Source organism: Musca autumnalis, unplaced genomic scaffold (assembly GCF_047663935.1).
Source record: "Musca autumnalis isolate F117 unplaced genomic scaffold, ASM4766393v1 scaffold_3, whole genome shotgun sequence".
NCBI classification, from domain to species: Eukaryota; Metazoa; Arthropoda; class Insecta; order Diptera; family Muscidae; genus Musca; species Musca autumnalis.
Window position 1 is genome coordinate 241,824,718 of NW_027411866.1, and position 21,165 is coordinate 241,845,882.

General features: G+C 37.8%; 1 protein-coding gene across 3 annotated transcripts in view; it reads right to left on the reverse strand.

The window, feature by feature from the left end:
• Window positions 1–21,165, reverse strand: part of Mct1 (Monocarboxylate transporter 1) — a 69,958-nt gene that overhangs the window by 10,667 nt on the left and 38,126 nt on the right. For all 3 annotated transcript variants that reach the window (XM_073977543.1, XM_073977541.1, XM_073977542.1), the window contains one exon: window positions 6,274–6,736. In XM_073977543.1, coding sequence (XP_073833644.1) covers window positions 6,274–6,430 — 157 coding nt within the window. In that variant the 5' untranslated portion in view covers window positions 6,431–6,736. The remainder of the gene's footprint in view (window positions 1–6,273; window positions 6,737–21,165) is intronic.

Genomic DNA, 21,165 nt, shown 5'->3' on the forward strand with positions numbered 1-21,165 from the left:
TTTTTGGGAGGAAACCTGCCTTGTTGTAATTTGTGTTTTCTTTTCATATTTCTTATGGTTTTTTTATTCCTTATGTTGGGGTGGGTGCTTGGATGAGTGCAATGAAGTAGTTATGTTTCTTCATTCACTTTGCTGTCTTTTTAGATACAGTACTCGTAATATTATATGTACGTGGCATTTATATCAAAGTTATGTAGAAATTGTATATTAGAATTATATACAATCACATCAAAAATTTCCGTAACAGGTTTTCTAAGCTGACAATAGTTTTTATAAAAATTCTACATTATGATAGTTCCTACCATGTGTATTGTTAAAGATTTTTACAATATTGCGAAATTTCGAAAGTGGTTTTTGTTTTTTCATGTTTGGAGCAAAATATGGTATCTTTTGGATTAAAATTACAATGCTTGAACAAAACAAATAAATTGTTGGAACACAAATTGATACTGTTGTTCCAAAAAAAGCGAAAAATATTTTTCTCTGCGTGTACCTTCCCTTCAAACATTTTCAATATGAACAGCACATATGTATGTTTTATGTCCCAAAGTATTATGCTAAATTTTGAACTTTCTGATCGTCGTCATCAATTGAATATGAAATCGAAAAAAACATTTTTTGATAATCACAAGACATGAAAAGCACGAAACATAGACGCACAGCGATAATTGGAAAACAAGTTCAGCGCAAATTAACATCATAAATTATGATTCATATGGCCGAATAGTAATTATGTACTTATTGATAGTGGGTAAGTGAGTGATTTATGTTCTTCTCCAATATCAAAAATATGCAAACCCGCAAATGGTGACGCATAATTGTCTTTCATTAAATTTATTCGCAAACCCGGCCATTGACTTTTTTAAGAATTGTTACAATGGTAATGACGAATGCGGAGAGGCATAGTTAAGTGCTACCGGACGAACCACGGTTTTGGATTAATATATTGCCCGGAATTTAGGGGAGGGGTAGGATGCGGAGATATTTGTAGTAAATGTTTTAGTGCTTATTGGCATTTGGGGTTCCTAGAAGTAAAAACGCTTTTCCACCAAAAAATTATGGACATACATAGGTCCACATTCTGGTATAGCCCCCATATAATGGTACTACCCGATTTCAGATATTTTGACGTTTTAGCCACACTTTCAGACTGAATTAGCTCTAATATGGCATTTCGGGTTCGGTTAGTGGTAGTTAGTAGTTCCATTAAATTTTTTGAACAAATGTCCCATATAACGCTACTACCCGATTTCAGGAAGTTATAAGATTTTATCTACATTATCTGAAGAAATTTGATGTATTTTGAAATTTAGGGTTAAAAGTAGTCAAAAAAAAACTTATCCACCGAAAATTTTAGACATAGGTCCACGCTTTGGTGTAGCTCCCATAAACCTGTACCGCGATTCCAGGTATGGCATTTGTTGGCATTTGTTATCTAAATTTTTGACCTAAATTAGCTGTAATTTGACATTTAGGGTTCACATTGATCAACAAACTTACTTACTTACTTCGCTGGCCCATTACAGAACATTTGTTCTATAGACCGAACTAAGAAAAGATCTCCAATTCTCTCTGTTTCGTGCTTCGCTTTTTGGAATACCGTGCCTTGTCATCTCATCCTCCACTTGTTTGCGCCATCTATTCTTTGGCCTGCCAATTCTGCGTGTACCGCCATGTGGCTCGAATTTATACGCCTTTTTTGCGGGTTCATCATCGCTCATTCCTATTACATGGCCTAGCCAACGCAATCGCTGCATCTCGATACGTTTAACTATATTGATGTCGTTGTATAGCAGATACAGCTCGTCCGTAGATCTTTCGAAGAATTTTTCTCTCAAACACGCCGAGCACTGCCTTATCTGCTTGCGCAAGTACCCAGGCTTCGGAACCATACATCAACACGGGTAGTACCAGTGTTTTGTAATGTTTTATTTTTGTATGATGAGTTGTGGCTTTGTTTTTGAAGTGCTTACTTAGCATCTGTTGGCCAATATTATTTCGCAACTGATGTCGTTAGTTGTGTTTACGGCGGTGCCGAGGTAGACAAAGTCTTTTACTACCTCAAAATTATAGGAACCAACTTCAACAGTTGGCCCGATCTCTAGGACGCATTGCGCGTCGACACCATCAACTTGGTCTTCCCGCCGTTTACCGCCAGACCCACTTTAACAGATTCTCCTTCGACCTTCATAAAGGTATCGGTTCCCAGTAAAATTTGAAGGAAGGAGTTCCATACGATGACGTGATTTTAGGACATCCTTTGCATTGGTTCAAACAAAGTCGTGAAAGATCCGATCTTTTCATTAGCATTTGAACCCATGCAAAGGAAATCATGAAAGATCCGATCTTTCCATCAGCATCTGAACCCATTTCATCGATCCAATAGAGATGAATTTTGTGTTTTTATTTATAAAATTTTTTCTAAATATATAAGATTAATTATTTATTTGGATCCAAATTCATCGATGAAGATGCTAAAAAGATGACATGCCAGATCACTTGCACCCATGATTGAATGGTATCTTTGGCATCGAACATTTTGCTGGGTTACTTCTTTTACTGATCGTCCCATGATGTCTATATCATCAGCATAAGCAAGTAACATGTGGCTATTGGTCTGAAACCTCTTCTTCGCAGAGGTTATTTCCTTTTTTAACTGAGGATCTCGTGTCAGTTAAAGTCATTTTAGAAAGCCGAATGAGCTTTGCGGGGATACCAAATTTAGACATGGCCTGGAATACCTCTGGACGTAGTGGGCTGTCGAAGGCTGCTTTATAATCGACAAAAAGGTGGTAGGTGTCGATCTGCATCTCTTGGGTCTTCTCCAGGATTTGTCGCAGGGTAAATATCTGGTCAATGGTGGACTTGCCTGGTCTAAAGCCACATTGGTATGTCCCAATTATCTCGTTGACCATAGGCTTTAGTCGTTCGCACAATATCCCTGACACGATCTTGTAGGCAATCGGGAGTAGACTTATGCCCCTATAGTTATCGCATACAGTCTTATCTCTTTCTTATGGACGGGGCACAGGATACTCAGGTTCCAATCGTCGGGTACACCTTATCGGCGTGTCGCCTCCGGTTTTGAACAGCTCGGCTGATAAGCCATCGGCTCTTGCTGCCTTATTATTCTTCAGCCTGTTTATTACCTCACCTTGGCTGGGCGGTATACATTCAATACCATCTTCTGGCATTGGATCTGAGATATCTTCGTCGTCTTCGCTGGATACCAACAGGTTTGACAAATGCTCTTTCCATATCCTGAGCACACTATCTGTATCAGTTACCAAATTACCTTGCCGGTCTCTACAGGAGGAGGTGCCTGTACCAAAGCCATCAGTTTGATGCTTTACTCTTTGGTAGAATTTATAGGACTTCATTCTGGCTCATGTACATTTCGTTTTTTTTTTCACACTCCCGCTATTCCACCTCTTTCTTTTTCCTGCGGAAACGACGTTAGTCCTCCCTCCTTTTCTCCCGATACCTTTCTCGTGCGCTGCGCATTGCTACGGGTTGTAAAGTAGTACTAGATGCCACATTTTTCTCTTCGGTAGCAGCACGACACTCCTGGTTATACCATGGATTCCTTGGTGGAGGTCTCTGGTATCCAAGTACTGCTTTTGCGGCTGTTTGCATGGAGTGGGCAATGTTTTGCCATTGTCCTGATATGTTATCGGGACGAGGAGTGCTTTGATTAAGCAATTGGGCCAGTTGAGTGGAATATGCTCTGCCTATCTGTTGTGATTGCAGCTTACCGATGTCCAACTTCCGTGTTGTGTCTGTTCTTACTTTGTTTGCTACGTTTAACCGGGTGTGTACCTTTGCTGCAACTAGGTAGTGGTCCGAGTCTATGTTTGCTCCACGGAACGAGCGCACATCCAACACGCTCGATGATTGTCTTCCATCTACCACAACGTGATCAATTTGATTTCTTGTTCTTTGATCTGTCGACAGCCAGGTGCCCTTATGAATATCGAGATGATTAAGTCTGGTACTGCTAACTACCATGTTTCTTGTAGCTGCGAAGTCTATCAGTCTCATACCATTGTCTGATGTTTCACTGTGGAGACTGAATTTCCCGACTGTTGGGCCACAGATATTCTTCTTTCCAATTTTGGCATTAAAATCGCCTAGTATAATTTTAATATCATGGGCAGGACAACGGTCATAAGTTTCTTCTTGTTTCTTTCGCTCGTAAAATATGTCTTCGGTCTGTTCGTCCTGATGTTGAAGAATTTTGCTTTTAATCGAATTGCAGCGAGTCTTTCATTCACGGGTGTGAAGCTGGAGACCAGGTGTTTTAACCTCCGACAAACTACAAATCCGCAACCAACCTCATGCTTTATGTCATGGCAGCTATAATACAGTGCGTCACCTTTAGGTGTTGTTGTGACGCCTTTCTCAATCCATCTTGTTTCCTGTATGGCAGTAATGTCGGCCTGTATGGCAGTTGTGTCAACTACAGCTGCCAATGCGTAAACTGCACCTTCTCTATAAAGTGTACGAACATTCCATGTGCAGATTCGCAGATCATTAGATGGATTTGTTTTTCTTTTCTTTTATTTTTTCATAGTAGGCTGCTTTTTCTAGGGGAGGGTTACTGACCCGGCGCCCACAACTCAAATTTTTAACGTTCTTATGGGTGAAAGCTAGGCACATGTTAGCTCACTACCTTAAACGTGTGTTAAAGGCAGCTCCTCAGGTGACACCACGGGGAGCTCAGTGTCCACTTGAGATGAGAGAGGGACCAAGATAAATCCTGGACTTTGCCACGTTAAAGCCGTTCAGGGTCGTTCCTTGGTATCTCTCATCCCCTACGTCTCCCCTGATACTTTTTTACTTGTTAAAATTTGGTTTGCCCGTTTTATGACCAAGAACGTCCGATTTTTAAGCCAAAAATTGAAACTTTGAATTTTTGTGGTTGCAATTTTCGTAAAATCTAATATATTGCAAAATCGATCGATGAAGGACTAGATTTGGATGTCCTTGATAAGATCACTAAAGTATACGACAATGGGTTTATTAGTTTTCGAGCTAGAGTTGGCATTGCAAAACGCTTTAACAATAGTTTAAAAATCAGAAAGCAGATTAATTTATGCTCTTTCAGCTGCGATCTATCTACCAAAAAATTTTCGTAGTTTCCTTTGAAAAATATTATGAAGATTTGCTTTTGTCGAGCAGCTGGGGGACCCCCTTCAAAGATCTCGAAGCACTCTAAAATGTTGGCTTACATCTAGTTTTGAACCTGGTAATTAATTTCTTATAATTTTTACCGCATGTATCCCTTATGATTTGTATTTCTCCTTCATTTTTGCATATTTTGAAAAGATTTTCACACTATAATAGGTTGATAGACAAATTAATTTTATATTCAAATATGTTAATAATTTTAATCCCAGTTTTGTAAATTGTTATTAATTGCTCAATACATGTGTCATTACGATTAAAGTTTCCGGCTTGTGTAATTCGAGTAGAATTCTAATCGTTTTACATTAGTCATTTAAAACTGCATAAATCTCCAACAAACATGTTTTATGCGGAATTATTAAAACAAATAAAAAAGCGATAAATGGGGTCTAACAAAAAGTTGTAATGCAGCTTTGTGTTGATGGATTTGTAGAATTTTACAAAGAAAATGTAATTGCTGATTTGTGGAGGGAGGGAGAACAATGAATGAATAAGTCATAAAGCTAATTCAAAGAAATACGAACTATGCAACTTACAGATATACAAATGGGTCATTGCTCATTCCCACACATCGGACACATCGGCTGGCTGGCTACTAATTGTTTTGTTTACAAAATAACATTATTTAAAACAAATAAAATTTGTTTTTTGATATCTTATCAATCTGGCTGGCCTACTAATTACAGATGAATATGAATTAGGGAAATCCACGCTCCAAATTATTAAATTTCCTCTTTAATTACACACATGTTTACATGCTTTCGTTACACGTGTTAATCTATTGACTAGACACGTTCTACGTAATGAAGACTTGCCTTCCCTTTCCATACTATCAGCAAGACTTTGATTGACACACTTCACAAAAATAGTTTCTTATATAAACAGTTATGCATCGTTGATTAGCTGATTATAAAATGCCTCAAATGAGAGAAGAACAAGAAGGCGATGATTATTGATTTGCACTTTTTACTTTTGATTTCATTTCCTTCTATTTAAAAATAGTTGTTGTTGGCACTTTTCTTAGAAATGCAATAATAAATAATATAAAATGTCATAAAAATACACAAACATAAATAAAATACTCACTGATAATGTGTATCATGAAAGAACCAAACACAACCATCCAGCCCCAACCACCATCCGGTGGTATGGGTTGTTGTGTGTCTTCCAATTCCATGTCATATTGTGTGTTGTTGTTTGTTGCACCATTGGATTTTTTCTTTGTCGGAGCTCCATGTACCATTTTGACAGATGTTGGTTGGTTGTTATTTTGCGTAAATGTGAAAAGGTCTCAGCGGATATGTTTTGTTGAGGTAGTTAGTCAGGTGAAGATGAAAAACGTAGTATAAACTGCAACTAGTAGCGTAACTTATAGGAATATATGGTAAATAATATCACAAATTTGTCTTCAGGTTGTTTTAAGTTTTTGTTTCTTAGCGTTTCAATTCCATTGGGGTTTTTGCCTTGTTTGTAGTCTTATTGTGGGTTCATAATCTGCGGTTACTTGTCTTTATTGTGGACTCTTCTTTAGAAGATTTTGTAAAGAAATCTGAAAAGATGAAATTAAGATTTAGATAAATTAGTTTCAATATTCGCATACAATATGAGGATAAGTGGAACATTTATTTCAAGGAGATAGTAAAATCCGTAGACTTATTAAAATATAAATTTCTCCGACAAATAATTAACATCAGCTAATGACTGTACAAAATAACAGAAGTAGTGGACCTAACTGTTCTACGAACAAATCGCTAACTTAAACCAAATTAAAATTCATAATTTAAAAAAAATCTGAACTAACATTCCTGTTCAAAATTTTAGGGGGAGAAGTTTTTCGTTATATGCGGGTTATACCAAAACATGGGCCTATTCCGACAATTTTTCGTGGAGAACTTTTACGATCACACGGAACCTCAAATGTCAAATAACAAGTAGTTCGGCAAAAATCCGTAGATAAAATCTTCAAAATACATTTAATCGGGAGGCACCGTTATATGGGGGGAGAAGTATTGTGGACAGTAAGAACATCAAATATATAATAGTTACATTGAATAATGATATCTATCGAAGTCCCATACATATCCCAACCTGCCTGAGCGGCTGATTGATGTAGGGTTCCTCGTTTATACCTTTAACCCTCTCTCTGGATCATGTAGATATCTCCTGTACTGTAGATTGTGGCAGGGATGCCAACGGCAACGACACCGAATCGAAAACATATTGTTGTGGTGATGTGAGGGGATAATCTTCGTCTCCTCATAGTGATGGTTCACTTGTGTCATGATGAGTAGACAGCGGAATCCTATGCAAATACATATCGCTCATTTACTCAAAGAGTTACACTTCTCGAAAAAATCTAATTCCGAGAAAAACGCGTTTTAAATTGCCGACTGAAATTTGACTTCCCAACTTAAAAAGATTATTATATTAAAACTAATAACTACTTGGACCCTCTTTTGTAAAGAGATAGCCAGATATCAGTGCTAAATTTCTGTACAAGTTCAAGCATGATTTGAAGTGCTCCATAACCTCAAAAAAACACTTTAGATGATTTATGCAAAATTCCTAGAAAATAAGCTGTAACTCGTTGAGTTTTAGAGATATCAACTTGAAATTTTGACACAAGATAAAGTAGAAGTCGTAGAAAAAATAGAAATTGTTAACTCACAAAAGGTATTTTTTGAGTTATGCCACTCTTTGAGTAAATGAGCGATATATGCTTACGATGGTCGCAGAGAAAATCTAAGTAGACAGAAACTCGTTTTATCACAAAATTAGAAAATTTTGCATATTTTGCATATCGTGTATATTTTTACATATTTGCATAAATGAGCATATGCAACAACATATGCAAGGATTTGTGATCTGAATATCCCACCGAAATGGCTGAAATTTGATATTAAGTCTGGGGGCATACAACGTTCAACGAGACATTTATCGGCACAGGTCCACACTTTAATATAGCCCCTATAGAACCGCACCTCACAATTTCCGGTATTTTGAAGGTTGTGGCCTCAATATCCCTCCGAAATGGCTGAAATTTGGTATTAAGTCTTCCTTGGGGGGTAAACAATTTTCCATCTAAAATGGTGCAGGCCTTCTTAAAGTCCCCATAAAACGTTACCTCCGGATTTTCGGTATTTGACATGAGTCGGACCAAAAAAGGGGTTGCATAAAATTCTGCCGTTTAATTATTAGGCACTCTTCTGCAGTCATCAGGACGGCATTCTGGCAGTTTTGGGTATTGTTCCGCATAGTTTATCACAGTCCTGTCTATTGCTCTATAAGAGGTCAACAAGTTTTCTTGTCAGCACCCCAATTGCTGCCGGCCGCCAGTAGCTGATCTTGTCGCAAAAAGGCTGTAGTTTGCACGGACGATGTAAACATCAGAGCAAAAATCCTCATTACAAACCTCCTTCCCCACACATTATTTTAATAAGGGCATGTCGCCCGAAATATCTGGTTATTTTGTAACCACTGAAATAAGTAGTCAGAATCTACTCAGTATCTACTTATTTCCGTGGTTACAATCTACTTTGTTCAGTGGTTACAAAATAACCAGATAGTTCGCGCGACATGCCCTTGTTAAAATAATGGGTGGGAAAGGAGGTTTGTAATGAGGATTTTTGCTGGGATGCTATCGAACGCTACACCCAATATGTTGGGGTAGTTCAATGGGAGCCTTATTTCAGCCGTCCAAGTGGTGTGTATAAACTTATTGTCACAAGTTTATCGGCGTTTATTGTCAGATATTTTAGTTACGATATGGCCCGACGCCAAGATCGTACAAACATCTCCTGCATTACCGTCTTTATGCCTCACCTTGGTAAACTCCCTGTTCCACCCTACGAGTCTTTGACGTCTCCCGATTTTCGGTATTTTGAGGGTTTGGGCTACAATTTTTAACCGAAATAGCTGTAATTTGACATTTGAAATTCTCAGCGGTCAGGAAAGTTCTCCACCAAAATGTTTTGGTATAGCCCTCATAAAACGGTAGCTGCCGATTTTCGGTATTTTGAGGATTTTAGCTACAATTTTTGACCGAACCAGCTGTAATTTGACGTTTAAGGTTCTCAGTGGTCACGAAAGTTTTCCACCACAACCGTCAACATAGGTCCATATTTTGGTATAGACCCCATATAACGGTACCTCCCGATTTCCGGAATTCTGCGGATTTTAGTTACACTTTTGGACCGAACTACCTGTAATTTGACACTTGAGGTTCCTAGTTGTCACAAAATATCGCCACCAAAAACTGTCATCGTAGGCGAATATTTTGGTGTAGTCCCCATATAACGGTACCTCCCGATATTCGGTATTTTGAGGATGTTAGCCACATTTTTGCACCAAGCTAATTGTAATTTAACATGTACTCGTACGATTCCCAACGGTTACTAAACATCTCCACCAAAAATTGTCATCGTAGGACTCTGTTGTTGTATAGCCCCCATATAACGGTACCTCCCGATTTTCAGTATTTTTGCGGATTTTAGCACATCTGTGGACAGAACTACCCCTAATTTCACATTTGAGGTTCTCAATGATCACAAAACACCTCCAAGAAACGTCAACATAGGTCCATATTTTGGTATAGCCCCCATATAACGGTACCTCCGATATTCAATATTTTGAGAAAGTTAGCTACATTTTGTGCACCGAACTAACTGTAATTTAACATGTAAGGTTACCAACGGTCACAAAACATCTCCACCAAAAATTATCATCGTAAGACTCTGTTTTGGTATAGCCCCCTTATAACGGTACCTCCCGATTTTTTTGATATTTTGCGGATTTTAGCTACATCTTTGGACAGAACTACCCGTAATTTCACATTTGATGGTCCCAACAGTCCCAAAACATCTCCACAAAAAAAATGTCAACATAGGTCCATATTTTGGTATACGCCCTATATAACGATACCTCCCGATTTTCGGTATTTTACGCATTTTTGCAACATTTTTTGACCGAACTAGCGGTAATTTGCCATTTGAGGTTCCCAGTGGTCACAAAACTTCTCTACATAAAATTGTCAACATAGTTAAATTTTTATACCCTATACCACAATGTGGAAAAGGGTATTATAAGTTTGTTTTGGAAAAAATTCATGTAACACCGCGAAATATTCGTCGGAGACCCCCAATGTGGTATACCAATCTTCATATCTCGACGAGATAAGGCGATTTTGAGATGTGTGTCCGTCCGTCCTTCCGTCCGTCCGTCCGTCTGTCCATTATAAATTGTAAACACGCTCCAGGCCGCAATTATGGACCGATCGTCAGGAAATTTTGTATGGTGGTCGGGTTCAGATCAGAATAGATCCCTATTCTTATTGGTGATGATCGTGAAATATTTAGCGGGTGAAATGGACCAAAAACATAATATTTATCCAATTTTATAGCGGCTCTGTAGGTCTCAATAATAGTCCGATCAACGCGTAATCGGACTATTATCCGTAAATAAGGTAAGAGTATATCACAAAGGAGAAGCTTGCAATTTGAGATGGCGATCGGATAATATTTAGAGGGTTAAATGGACCAAAACTTTTGTGTGAAAATTGTAAAAAATTTTAATATACAGCTTATATCTTAATTCCTGGAAGTGACATTACAGACAAGTGAGATATACTTGAAAGTGGAACGCTTGACCTTTAATTGATGCCAATTATGTTGGTGTGCATGATAGATAACAGAGTTACAGCCTAGTATATTCCGTTATTTGTTTGTAGTGTAATAATAAACTCGCTAGAAGTCGCAATTATACATCAATAGTCACGAAATTTTGCACCGGGTAAGAGTATAGGTCGAAAAAGATGCCTACAATTTTGAATGATGATCTGATATTCTTTAGCGGGTGAAATGGACCATTTATTTTGTATGAAAAATATAAAAATTTTATTTTTGGTCGATATTTTAGTTCCTTCGCAAAGTAGCCTACATACGACAAAAAAAGCTACTGACCTTTCCTCTGATGTAAATTGCAATAAAGTGTTTGTGTGTCCGTCCATTAAAAATTGTAAACAAGCTTAAGGCCGCAATTATGAACCGATTGTAACCAATTGTTTAAAGAGGTTGGGTTCGGGCCAGAATAGAAATGATTAGTTTTTGGCGACGATCGTGAAATGTTAAGGGGATGAAATGGACCAAAACAAAATTTTAACCAATTTTGTAGCGGCCTGTAGGTCAAAATAATAAACCCGAAAATTTTAAACAAAGTTTGAGTTTATAATACATACTTAGCGGGTTAAATGGACTGAAACTTTTGTGTGAAATTGGTAAAAATGTCAATAACGTAGCGGTTAAACAACGGAGGTAGTAGTACTACATAAGTGGGTTTCATTACATTTTAGTTTGTGTGAACTAAATTTTCCTTTCCTGCTACAAAAATGTCTTTGTCATGCTAGATAACTTTTTGGTTTTGGTCATAAGTATTATACATTACATCTCTGATATTTGATAATTAAATTTTCACAATCATTGAAAAGAAGTTCCGTGGAGAGCGATTGTCCAGGGATAGTGGTATAGGGTATCCCATGGTCGGCTCCGTCTGACTATAGATTTTCTTACTTGTTTGGTATAGCTCGCATGTAACGGTGCCTTCCGATTTTCGTTATTTTGAGGATTTTAGATAGAATTTTTAACCGAACCAGTCGTAATTTGTCGTTTGAGGTTCCTTGCGGTCACAATACCTCTCCGCTGAAATTTGTCAATGTAGATCCATGTTTTGGTATAGCCCCCATATGACAGTACCACACAATTTTTAGTTTTAGAAATATCGATTATGGCTTTTCAGTACCTATCCCCACACCAAAAATTTTTTATAGAACACCTTTTGGACTTACTCCATCTAGCCCAATCCGAATTCTTTTTGAAAAGAATTAAAAATCGATTTTTTATAGACTTTTGTAAATGTTGCTAACGATGAAAATCGAATAGTTTTAAAGTCGATTGTTGCTTTCGATTATGTATCCCTATCCAGGATAAGGTCAAGGCAGTGGTGAGCACTCAAGTCTGTGGTTCAATCTCTGACCAGATCATCAACTTTTTCGCCTGTGGAAAATCCTCTCAGCGTAATGTTGGTTTACATTTCCTGAGTATTTCCGCCATGAAAAACGTATCTACAAGTGGTGCCGTAAAACTCGCCATTCGAACTCGGCGATAAAAAGTAAGACCCGTATCATTGAGTCAATATGCATCGGCGTGCCCTCATGGATATAAGAAGAGTCACCCTTGTCTCTTGGGAGACGCTGTGGGAACATAAAAATAGTAGAAAGCCGTGAGGAACAGAAGTCTTTGAATTATTAGCAGAACTGCTAAAGGCTGTAGGCCACAATATGTTGTAAGCGTTGATCCATTACTCGATAATCGATACAAAAACAACGTCTGTCTTACTTACAAAACATTGGATACAGTTTAATTTTATTGCAGATGCCTAAGTATCCTGCGCATATGTAGTATAACACAATTGATACCCCGTCTAAAGTACATTTTTGTTTATATTCGAATTCTCCATTGTAATCTCATTCAACTGTAAATACATGAATGAACGACGCCATATGATTCATACCAAAAAAACGCCTCTTAATTTTTTACACAAAAGATACCGACTTGCTCGGAAATGATACCAACCAAAATGAATGCTGCACGGCGACACTTCAAAGTCAATTCATTCATCATTTGTTGTGACATTCTGATGAACTGCAATCTGAGCGTTTTATTATGCACAACAATCACAACGTTGAGTGTTGATAACAATAAAAGTCGCTGGACAAACATTTCAATTTGCGTTTTTCTAAGTCCACTAAAGAATAAGAGACACGAAGCAATCAAATGATATTTGAATGACGTGGAGAGAAGTTCATTGGTCTTATGTTGTGAATTTCGGCAATTATGAATGGTGGTAGAAGGTCAAGTTTAAAATGACAATTTTTTGCAAACTGATAAGTTCTGAGTGAATAAAATAGAATCGCTCATTGATTTCATTGCAGTTTGTTATATTTCTCTCTTTGGTAAAATAATAAATCTTAATTTTAATTTTTTTCCAATAAAATTGTCATCTTTAAGAAATTCCCACCGCAAGGCCACAAGGCCATCCAAAACGGTGTTAAATATTTTTTCACCAAATAAATCCGGTTCGCATGAACAAAAAAAATAACCAACAGCAACTTTCCCAAATTGATGTCAATTCACAGTTCACACGCTGAACAGCTGTTGTCTGTCCGTCTGTCAGCGTGCTGCCAGTTTGCATTGGTTTCTGCCTATACCGGGTTGGAAAAGGGCAAATGTCGATTGAAATAAAACTCATTTAACTGTCAAAATCAGAATTTCCAATTTCACAAACAAGAGTAAAGCAGTTTTGATGTTCTCTCTGTAATACCGATTGGGCAAATTGTGTATTCTTTTTGTGTGGAAAGGGGGAAAATGGGGTATTCAATGAAAGAGGGCTCTCTGCCTCTGGCAGCAACGAGTTCTTATCACATTTTAAATATGAGTGTTTATTAATAAATAAAATTTGTTATTATCATTTTGCTTGTTTTTGTTATTCTATGTTGTACCATGCTGTCGGCTTGGTCGGCCGATCTCTTTTTACGCATCACAAAGAAGTCGCAAAGATTTCAATTCATATGTTTTTGTTTTTTTTTTCATTCATATTAAGAATGATGATGAGGCGGATTTCTGAACTTTATGTGGGGCATAGTTATTATTGTTTATTTTTATTGTTTAATTACTTAGAAAAATATACAAAATACTGCAATAAGTTAAACAATTAAAAACTGAGTGTTTATTGTGACGTATACGTAGTGTCAGAACTCATACGACCTAGGATGCTTGAAAACAATGGAAATTTGTCACTGGACACGACTTTCACAAATGGATAGAAATTAATACGGAATAATTAAAAACGAGTAAAAAATATCAAAAAATACATGAAGAAATCAATCCCAAACCTCCTAGTCCAGGAGTTTGTATGATTCTATTATTTTATATAAACATCGTCCTATCTTTTCAACATTTAACTTTAATATCACAGACTTGTCGAAATCATTTTGTAGGGAAAGTAGTCGAAGGAGTTGACCGATATGGCCCATCTTGGAACTTAAACCAAGTCTGCGCAAAATATTACGAAGTACAAAAGTTGGTTAGGATCGTTTGATCCGTTCGAGAGTTATCGCACGCACCAACCAGACAGACGGATATGGCTAGATCGAATTCTAGTATCATCACGCTCAACGATATGAACAATTTAAGGAATACTGTTAAGGTATTTATAGAGACCAGAGGTCTTTAAAGAGACCAGAGGTCTTTTTTTTTTTTTGATACCAGAGGTCTTTATAGAGACCTGAGGCCTTACTAGATACCTGAGTCCTTTATAGAGTCCTGAGGTCTTTATAGAGACCTGAGGCCTTTATAGAGACCTGAGGTATTTATAGTACCAGAGGTCTTTCTAGAGAGGCGGGGTCTTTATAGAGATCAGAGGTCTTTATGGATACTAGAGGTCTTTATAGAGATCTGGGGTCTTTATAGGGATGAGTGGTCTTTATACACATAAGAGTCTTTTTAGAGACCAGATCAGAGGAATTTTTGAAGACCAGAGGTCTTTATAGAGACCAAAAGTCTTTATAGACACCAGAGATCTTTATAGAGACCAGAGGTCTTTAGAGAGACCAGAGGTCTTTATAGAGACCAGAGGTCTTTATAGAGACCAAAAGTCTTTATAGAGACCAGAGGTCCTTATAGAGACCAGAGGTCTTTATAGAGACCAGAGGTCTTTATAGAGACCAGAGGTCCTTATAGAGACCAGAGGTCTTTATAGAGACCAGAGGTCTTTATAGAGACCAGAGGTCCTTATAGAGACCAGAGGTCCTTATAGAGACCAGAGGTCTTTATAGAGACCAGAGGTCTTTATAGAGACCAGGTGTCTTTATAGAGACCAGAGGTCTTTATAGAGACCAGAGGTCTTTATAGAGACCAGAGGTCTTTATAGAGACCAGAGGTCTTTATAGAGACCAGAGGTCTTTATAGAGACCAGAGGTCTTTATAGAGACCAGAGGTCTTTATAGAGACCAGAGGTCTTTATAGAGACCAGAGGTCCTTATAGAGACCAGAGGTCTTTATAGAGACCAGAGGTCTTTATAGAGACCAGACGTCTTTATAGAGACCAGAGGTCTTTATAGAGACCAGAGGTCTTTATAGAGACCAGAGGTCTTTATAGAGACCAGAGGTCCTTATAGAGACCAGTGGTCTTTATAGAGACCAGAGGTCTTTATAGAGACCAGGGGTCTTTATAGAGACCAGAGGTCTTTATAGAGACCAGAGGTTTTTATAGAGACCAGAGGTCTTTATAGAGACCAGAGGTTTTTATAGAGACCAGAGGTCTTTATAGAGACCAGAGGTCTTTATAGGGACCAGGGGTCTTTATAGAGACCAGAGGTCTTTATAGAGACCAGAGGTCTTTATAGAGACCAGAGGTCCTTATAGAGACCAGAGGTCTTTATAGAGACCAGAGGTCTTTATAGAGACCAGAGGTCTTTATAGAGACCAGAGGTCTTTATAGAGACCAGAGGTCTTTATAGAGACCAGAGGTCTTTATAGAGACCAGAGGTCTTTATAGAGACCAGAGGTCGTTATAGAGACCAGAGGTCTTTATAGAGACCAGAGGTCTTTATAGAGACCAGAGGTCTTTATAGAGACCAGAGGTTTTTATAGAGACCAGAGGTCTTTATAGAGACCAGAGTTCGTTATAGAGACCAGAGGTCTTTATAGAGACCAGAGTTCGTTATAGAGACCAGAGTTCGTTATAGAGACCAGAGGTCTTTATAGAGACCAGAGGTCTTTATAGAGACCAGAGGTCTTTATAGAGACCAGGGTTCTTTATAGAGAACAGAGGTCTTTATAGAGACCAGAGTTCTTTATAGAGACCAGAGGTCTTTATAGAGACAGTGGTCTTTATAGAGACCAGAGGTCTTTATAGAGACCAGAGTTCTTTATAGAGACCAGAGGTCTTTATAGAGACCAGAGGTCTTTATAGAGACCAGAGGTCTTTATAGAGACCAGAGGTCTTTTGGGAGACCAGAGGTCTTTATAGAGACCAGAGGTTTTTATAGAGACCAGATGTCTTTATAGAGACCAGAGGTCTTTATAGAGACCAGAGGTCTTTATAGAGACCAGAGGTTTTTATAGAGACCAATGGTCTTTATAGAGACCAGAGGTCTTTATAGAGACCAGAGGTCTTTATATAGACCAGAGGTCTTTATAGAGACCAGAGGTCTTTATAGAGAACAGGGGTGTTTATAGAGACCAGAGGTCTTTATAGAGTCCAGAGGTCTTTATAGATACCAGGGGTCTTTATAGAGACCAGAGGTCTTTATAGAGATCAGATGTCTTTATAGAGACCAAAGGTCTTTATAGAGACCAGAGTTCTTTATAGAGACCAGGTTTCTTTATAGAGACCAGAGGTATTTATAGAGAACAGAGGTCTTTATAGAGGCCAGGGGTCTTTATAGAGACAAGGGGTCTTTATAGAGACCAGAGGTCTTTATAGAGACCAGAGGTCTTCATAGAGACCACAGGTCTTTATAGACACAGGAGGCCTTTTTAGAGACCAGAGATCATTAAAGAGACCAGAGATCTTTGTAAAGACCAGTTCATAGGTAGTTTTAGAGACTAGAGGTCTTTATAGAGACCAGAGGTCTTTATAGAGACCAGAGGTATTTATAGAGACCAGGTTTCTTTATAGAGACCAGAGGTATTTATAGAGACCAGGTTTCTCAAAACCACATGAAATAACGATTGTTCAGGGAGACTTCAACGCGAAGGTAGGAAGCATCGCTGTCCCAGGAACAAGTGGACAGTATGGATTGGGAAATAGAAATGAAAGAGGTGACAGTCTAATAGAATTCTGCCAAGAACACCGAATGAAAGTAGCAAACACATATTTCTGCCTACCCCCCAGACGACTGTACACGTGGAAATCGCCACAAGATAGAACAGGAAACACAATTAGAAACCAAATTGATTTCATTCTCATAGATACGCGCCACTTTACGTCTATAACGAAGGCCTCGACATACCCAGGAGCAGATGTTCCTTCTGATCATAATCTTCTTATGGCAAATATGTGCACAAAGATTATATCTAAATCCAAAAAAACACATCGTAAAAAACTTGATATTGGAAAACTTGCAAATCCCCTCATTAAAAGTAATATAACGCATAACTTAAATTTGCAACTGAACACAATTAATGCTGATGAGGTTGAAAATATATGGGAAAGAGTTAAAACTACCATAAACACCATATCTCAACATGATCTGGGAAACTACACAAAACCAAAGGATAAGGACTGGATGACGGATGAAATTCTACACCTTATCGATGAACGCCGAAAATACAAAAATTCAAATTACGAACTGTATTGGGAGCTCAACAGAGAAATTCAAACAGCCATACGAGCTGCAAAAACCGCTTATTTGAATAATCAGTGCGAAGAAATAGAAAGATTGAGAAACCTACACGATGATTACAACCTACACAAGAAATTAAAGGAAGCTGCTGGTGTATATCGTAAAACAACTTCTGCTGTACTATACAATGAGAGCAATGAAATAGTGACTGAAATTAGCGAGAAAAAAATAATTTGGAAAGACTATATACAAAAGCTCTTTACAGATGATAAAAGATCATGCTACGAAAATCAATCCACGCAAATATTGTCTGGAACGAGCATAACGGATTCTGAAGTAGAATGGGCCATTAAATCTTTGAGGGACAAAAAAGCAACTGGGCCTGACGAGATACCTTCAGAAATATTAAAACTCATTGATGGAAACAATCTACAACTATTTACCAAACTTTTCAACCATATATATGACACAGGACAATTTCCACAAGACTGGCTGAAGTCCACATTTATAGCAATACCGAAGAAGAGCCATGCCAAACGATGCAGTGACTATAGACTCATAAGCCTTATGAGTCATACATTAAAGATATTCCTTAAAATAATTCATAATAGGATATATGAAAAATGCGAGAAATCAATGGGAGATACACAATTCGGGTTTAAGAAAGGAAAAGGCACACGAGAAGCTTTGTTTTGTATCCAAGTTCTTATACAAAAATGTCGGGAAGTTCAGAAGGACGTATTCATATGCTTCATCGACTACGAAAAAGCCTTTGACACGGTACAACACGATAAGCTGATCGAAATAATCAAGTCTATTGGAATAGAAGACAAAGAAATAAGATGCATAAAAAGTTTATACTGGCATCAAACTGCCCAAATTGATGTCAACGGAGATACAACAGAAGAAATAATGATATCCAAAGGAGTTCGACAAGGATGTGTCTTATCTCCACTACTATTCAATATATACTCTGAAAAAATATTTCAAGAAGCATTTTTAAATATTCAAGAAGGTATAAAAATCAGAAATAAATATATGAACAACATCCGATACGCCGACGACACCACTATTCTGGCTGATACTATGTCGGGACTACAAAGTCTTATGAACAGACTCACTGAATATAGCGAAAAATATGGGCTAAAAATTAATATCCAAAATACTAAGTTCATGGTGATTAGTAGAAAGAATTCGCACACGGACACATCATTAAAAATACATAACTCTACTATTGAAAGAGTAAAATGTTTTAAATACTTAGGCGTTCTAATTAATGAGGAATGGGACAACAGCAAAGAAATTAAATGCAGAATAGAGATGGCAAAGGACGCGTTTTCCAAATATAAAAAAGTGTTAACAAGCCATAACATAAACATTGAAACGAAGACAAGATTCGTTAAAAATTATATTTGGTCAGTATTGCTATATGCAGTTGAAATTTGGACTATTAAAGCTGTAGACATTAAAAGACTCGAGGCATTTGAGATATGGGTTTACAGAAGAACACTAAAAATACCCTGGACAGCTCACATATCGAACGAAGAGGTTCTCAGAAGAATGAACCGCACCCGAGAACTTACAACGCATATTAAAAAGCAAAAGAGTGCATACCTAGGACACATTATGAGGAATCCCAAATATAAACAACTCCAATTAATTCTCCTAGCAAATATAGAAGGTAGAAATTCCAGAGGTAGAAAAGAAACAACCTGGCTCAAGAACATACAGCAATGGACCGGATATCATAACGCAGACCACCTTATCAACACATCACGAAATAGAGAACTCTTTAGTCAAATCATAAATAACATTTAATGAAAATAGAAACTATGTAATTGTATGATCGCTAATATTCGAAAATCGAATAAGCAAATAAAGAAGAAGAAGGTTTCTTTATAGAGACCAGAGGTATTTATAGAGAACAGAGGTCTTTATAGAGACCAGGGGTCTTTATAGAGACAAGGGGTCTTTATAGAGACCAGAGGTCTTTATAGACACAGGAGGTCTTTTTAGAGGCCAGAGATCATTAAAGAGACCAGAGATCTTTATAAAGACCAGATCATAGGTATTTTTAGAGACTAGAGGTCTTTATATAGACCAGAGGTCTTTATAGAGACCAGAGGTCTTTAAAGAGACCAGAAGTCTCTTTAAAGACCAGAGGTCTTCAAAGAGACCAGGGGTCTTTATAGAGACCAGGGGCCTTTAAAGAGACCAGGGGTCTTTATATGGACCAGAGGTCTTTATAGAGACCAGAGGTCTTTATAGAGACCAGAGGTCTTTATAGATACCAGAGGTCGTTATAGAGACCAGAGGTCTTTATAGATACCAGAGGTCGTTATAGATACCAGGGGTCTTTATATGGACCAGAGGTCTTTATAGAGACCAGAGGTATTTATAGAGACCAGGGGTCTTTATAGAGTCCTGGGGTCTTTACGGAGACCAGAGGTCTTTATAGAGACCAGAGGTCTTTATAGAGACCAGAGGTCTTTATAGGGACCAGAGGTCTTTATAGAGACCAGAGGTCTTTATAGAGACCAGAGGTCTTTATAGAGATCAGAGGTCTTTTATATTTCAGATACCCTGATAACACGTTACTTCTCCATCAAAAAATGTCAACATAAGTCCCTGTTTTCGGTATTTTGAGAATTTTAGTTACATTTTTACCGAAATAGCTATAATTCTACATGGAACCATGTTTTGGTATAACCCCAATATAATGGAAGTTCTCGATTGTCGGTATTTTGATTATTTTAGCAACAATAAGCTACAATCACAAAACTTCTCCGGGTGCCTCTCTGGTGCAATGGTATGCACATCCTCATTGCACCCAGAATGTCAGCGATTTGATTCCAAGGCCTCAAAATTTCCACGGTGGTAAAATACCCCTCAGTAATTTTGCCGACATTTCCTAAGTATTTTAGCCAAGTAAAACTTCTCTTCATGCTGTGCAATGGTATGCACATTCTCATTGCACCCAGAATGTCAGCGATTTGATTCCAAGGCCTCAAAATTTCCACGGTGGTAAAATACCCCTCAGTAATTTTGCCGACATTTCCTAAGTATTTTAGCCAAGTAAAACTTCTCTTCATGCTGTGCTTAAAGACACGACGTTCGGACTAGGTGATAAACAGTAGGTCCCATATCATTGAGCTAATATGAATCGGGGTGCACTCATTGATATTAGAGAAGTCCCCTTGTCCCTTCCGGGATGTTTGTGGAACAATTATGTATTATAAACTTTTGCACAAAAAATTTTTAGTATAGGTACCTCCGATTTCCTGTATTTTGAAAACTTTCGCTACAATTTTTACCGAAACGAACAACAACAAAATTTTTTAACATATGTCACTGTTTTGGTATGGCCCCATAAAACCGTAGTACCGATTTAAGGTTTTTTAGTTTTTTCCTTTTGCATTTATGGTGTCACCGTGATGCAATGGTATGCACTCCCGCCTTGCACGCTAAAGGTCGTGAGTTCGATTCCCCGATCAGGCAACAACAAAACACCCCTCAGTAATGTCGAGGACCTTTTCAGAGTATTTCTCTATAAGAGGTGTCTTAGGACACGCCGTTCA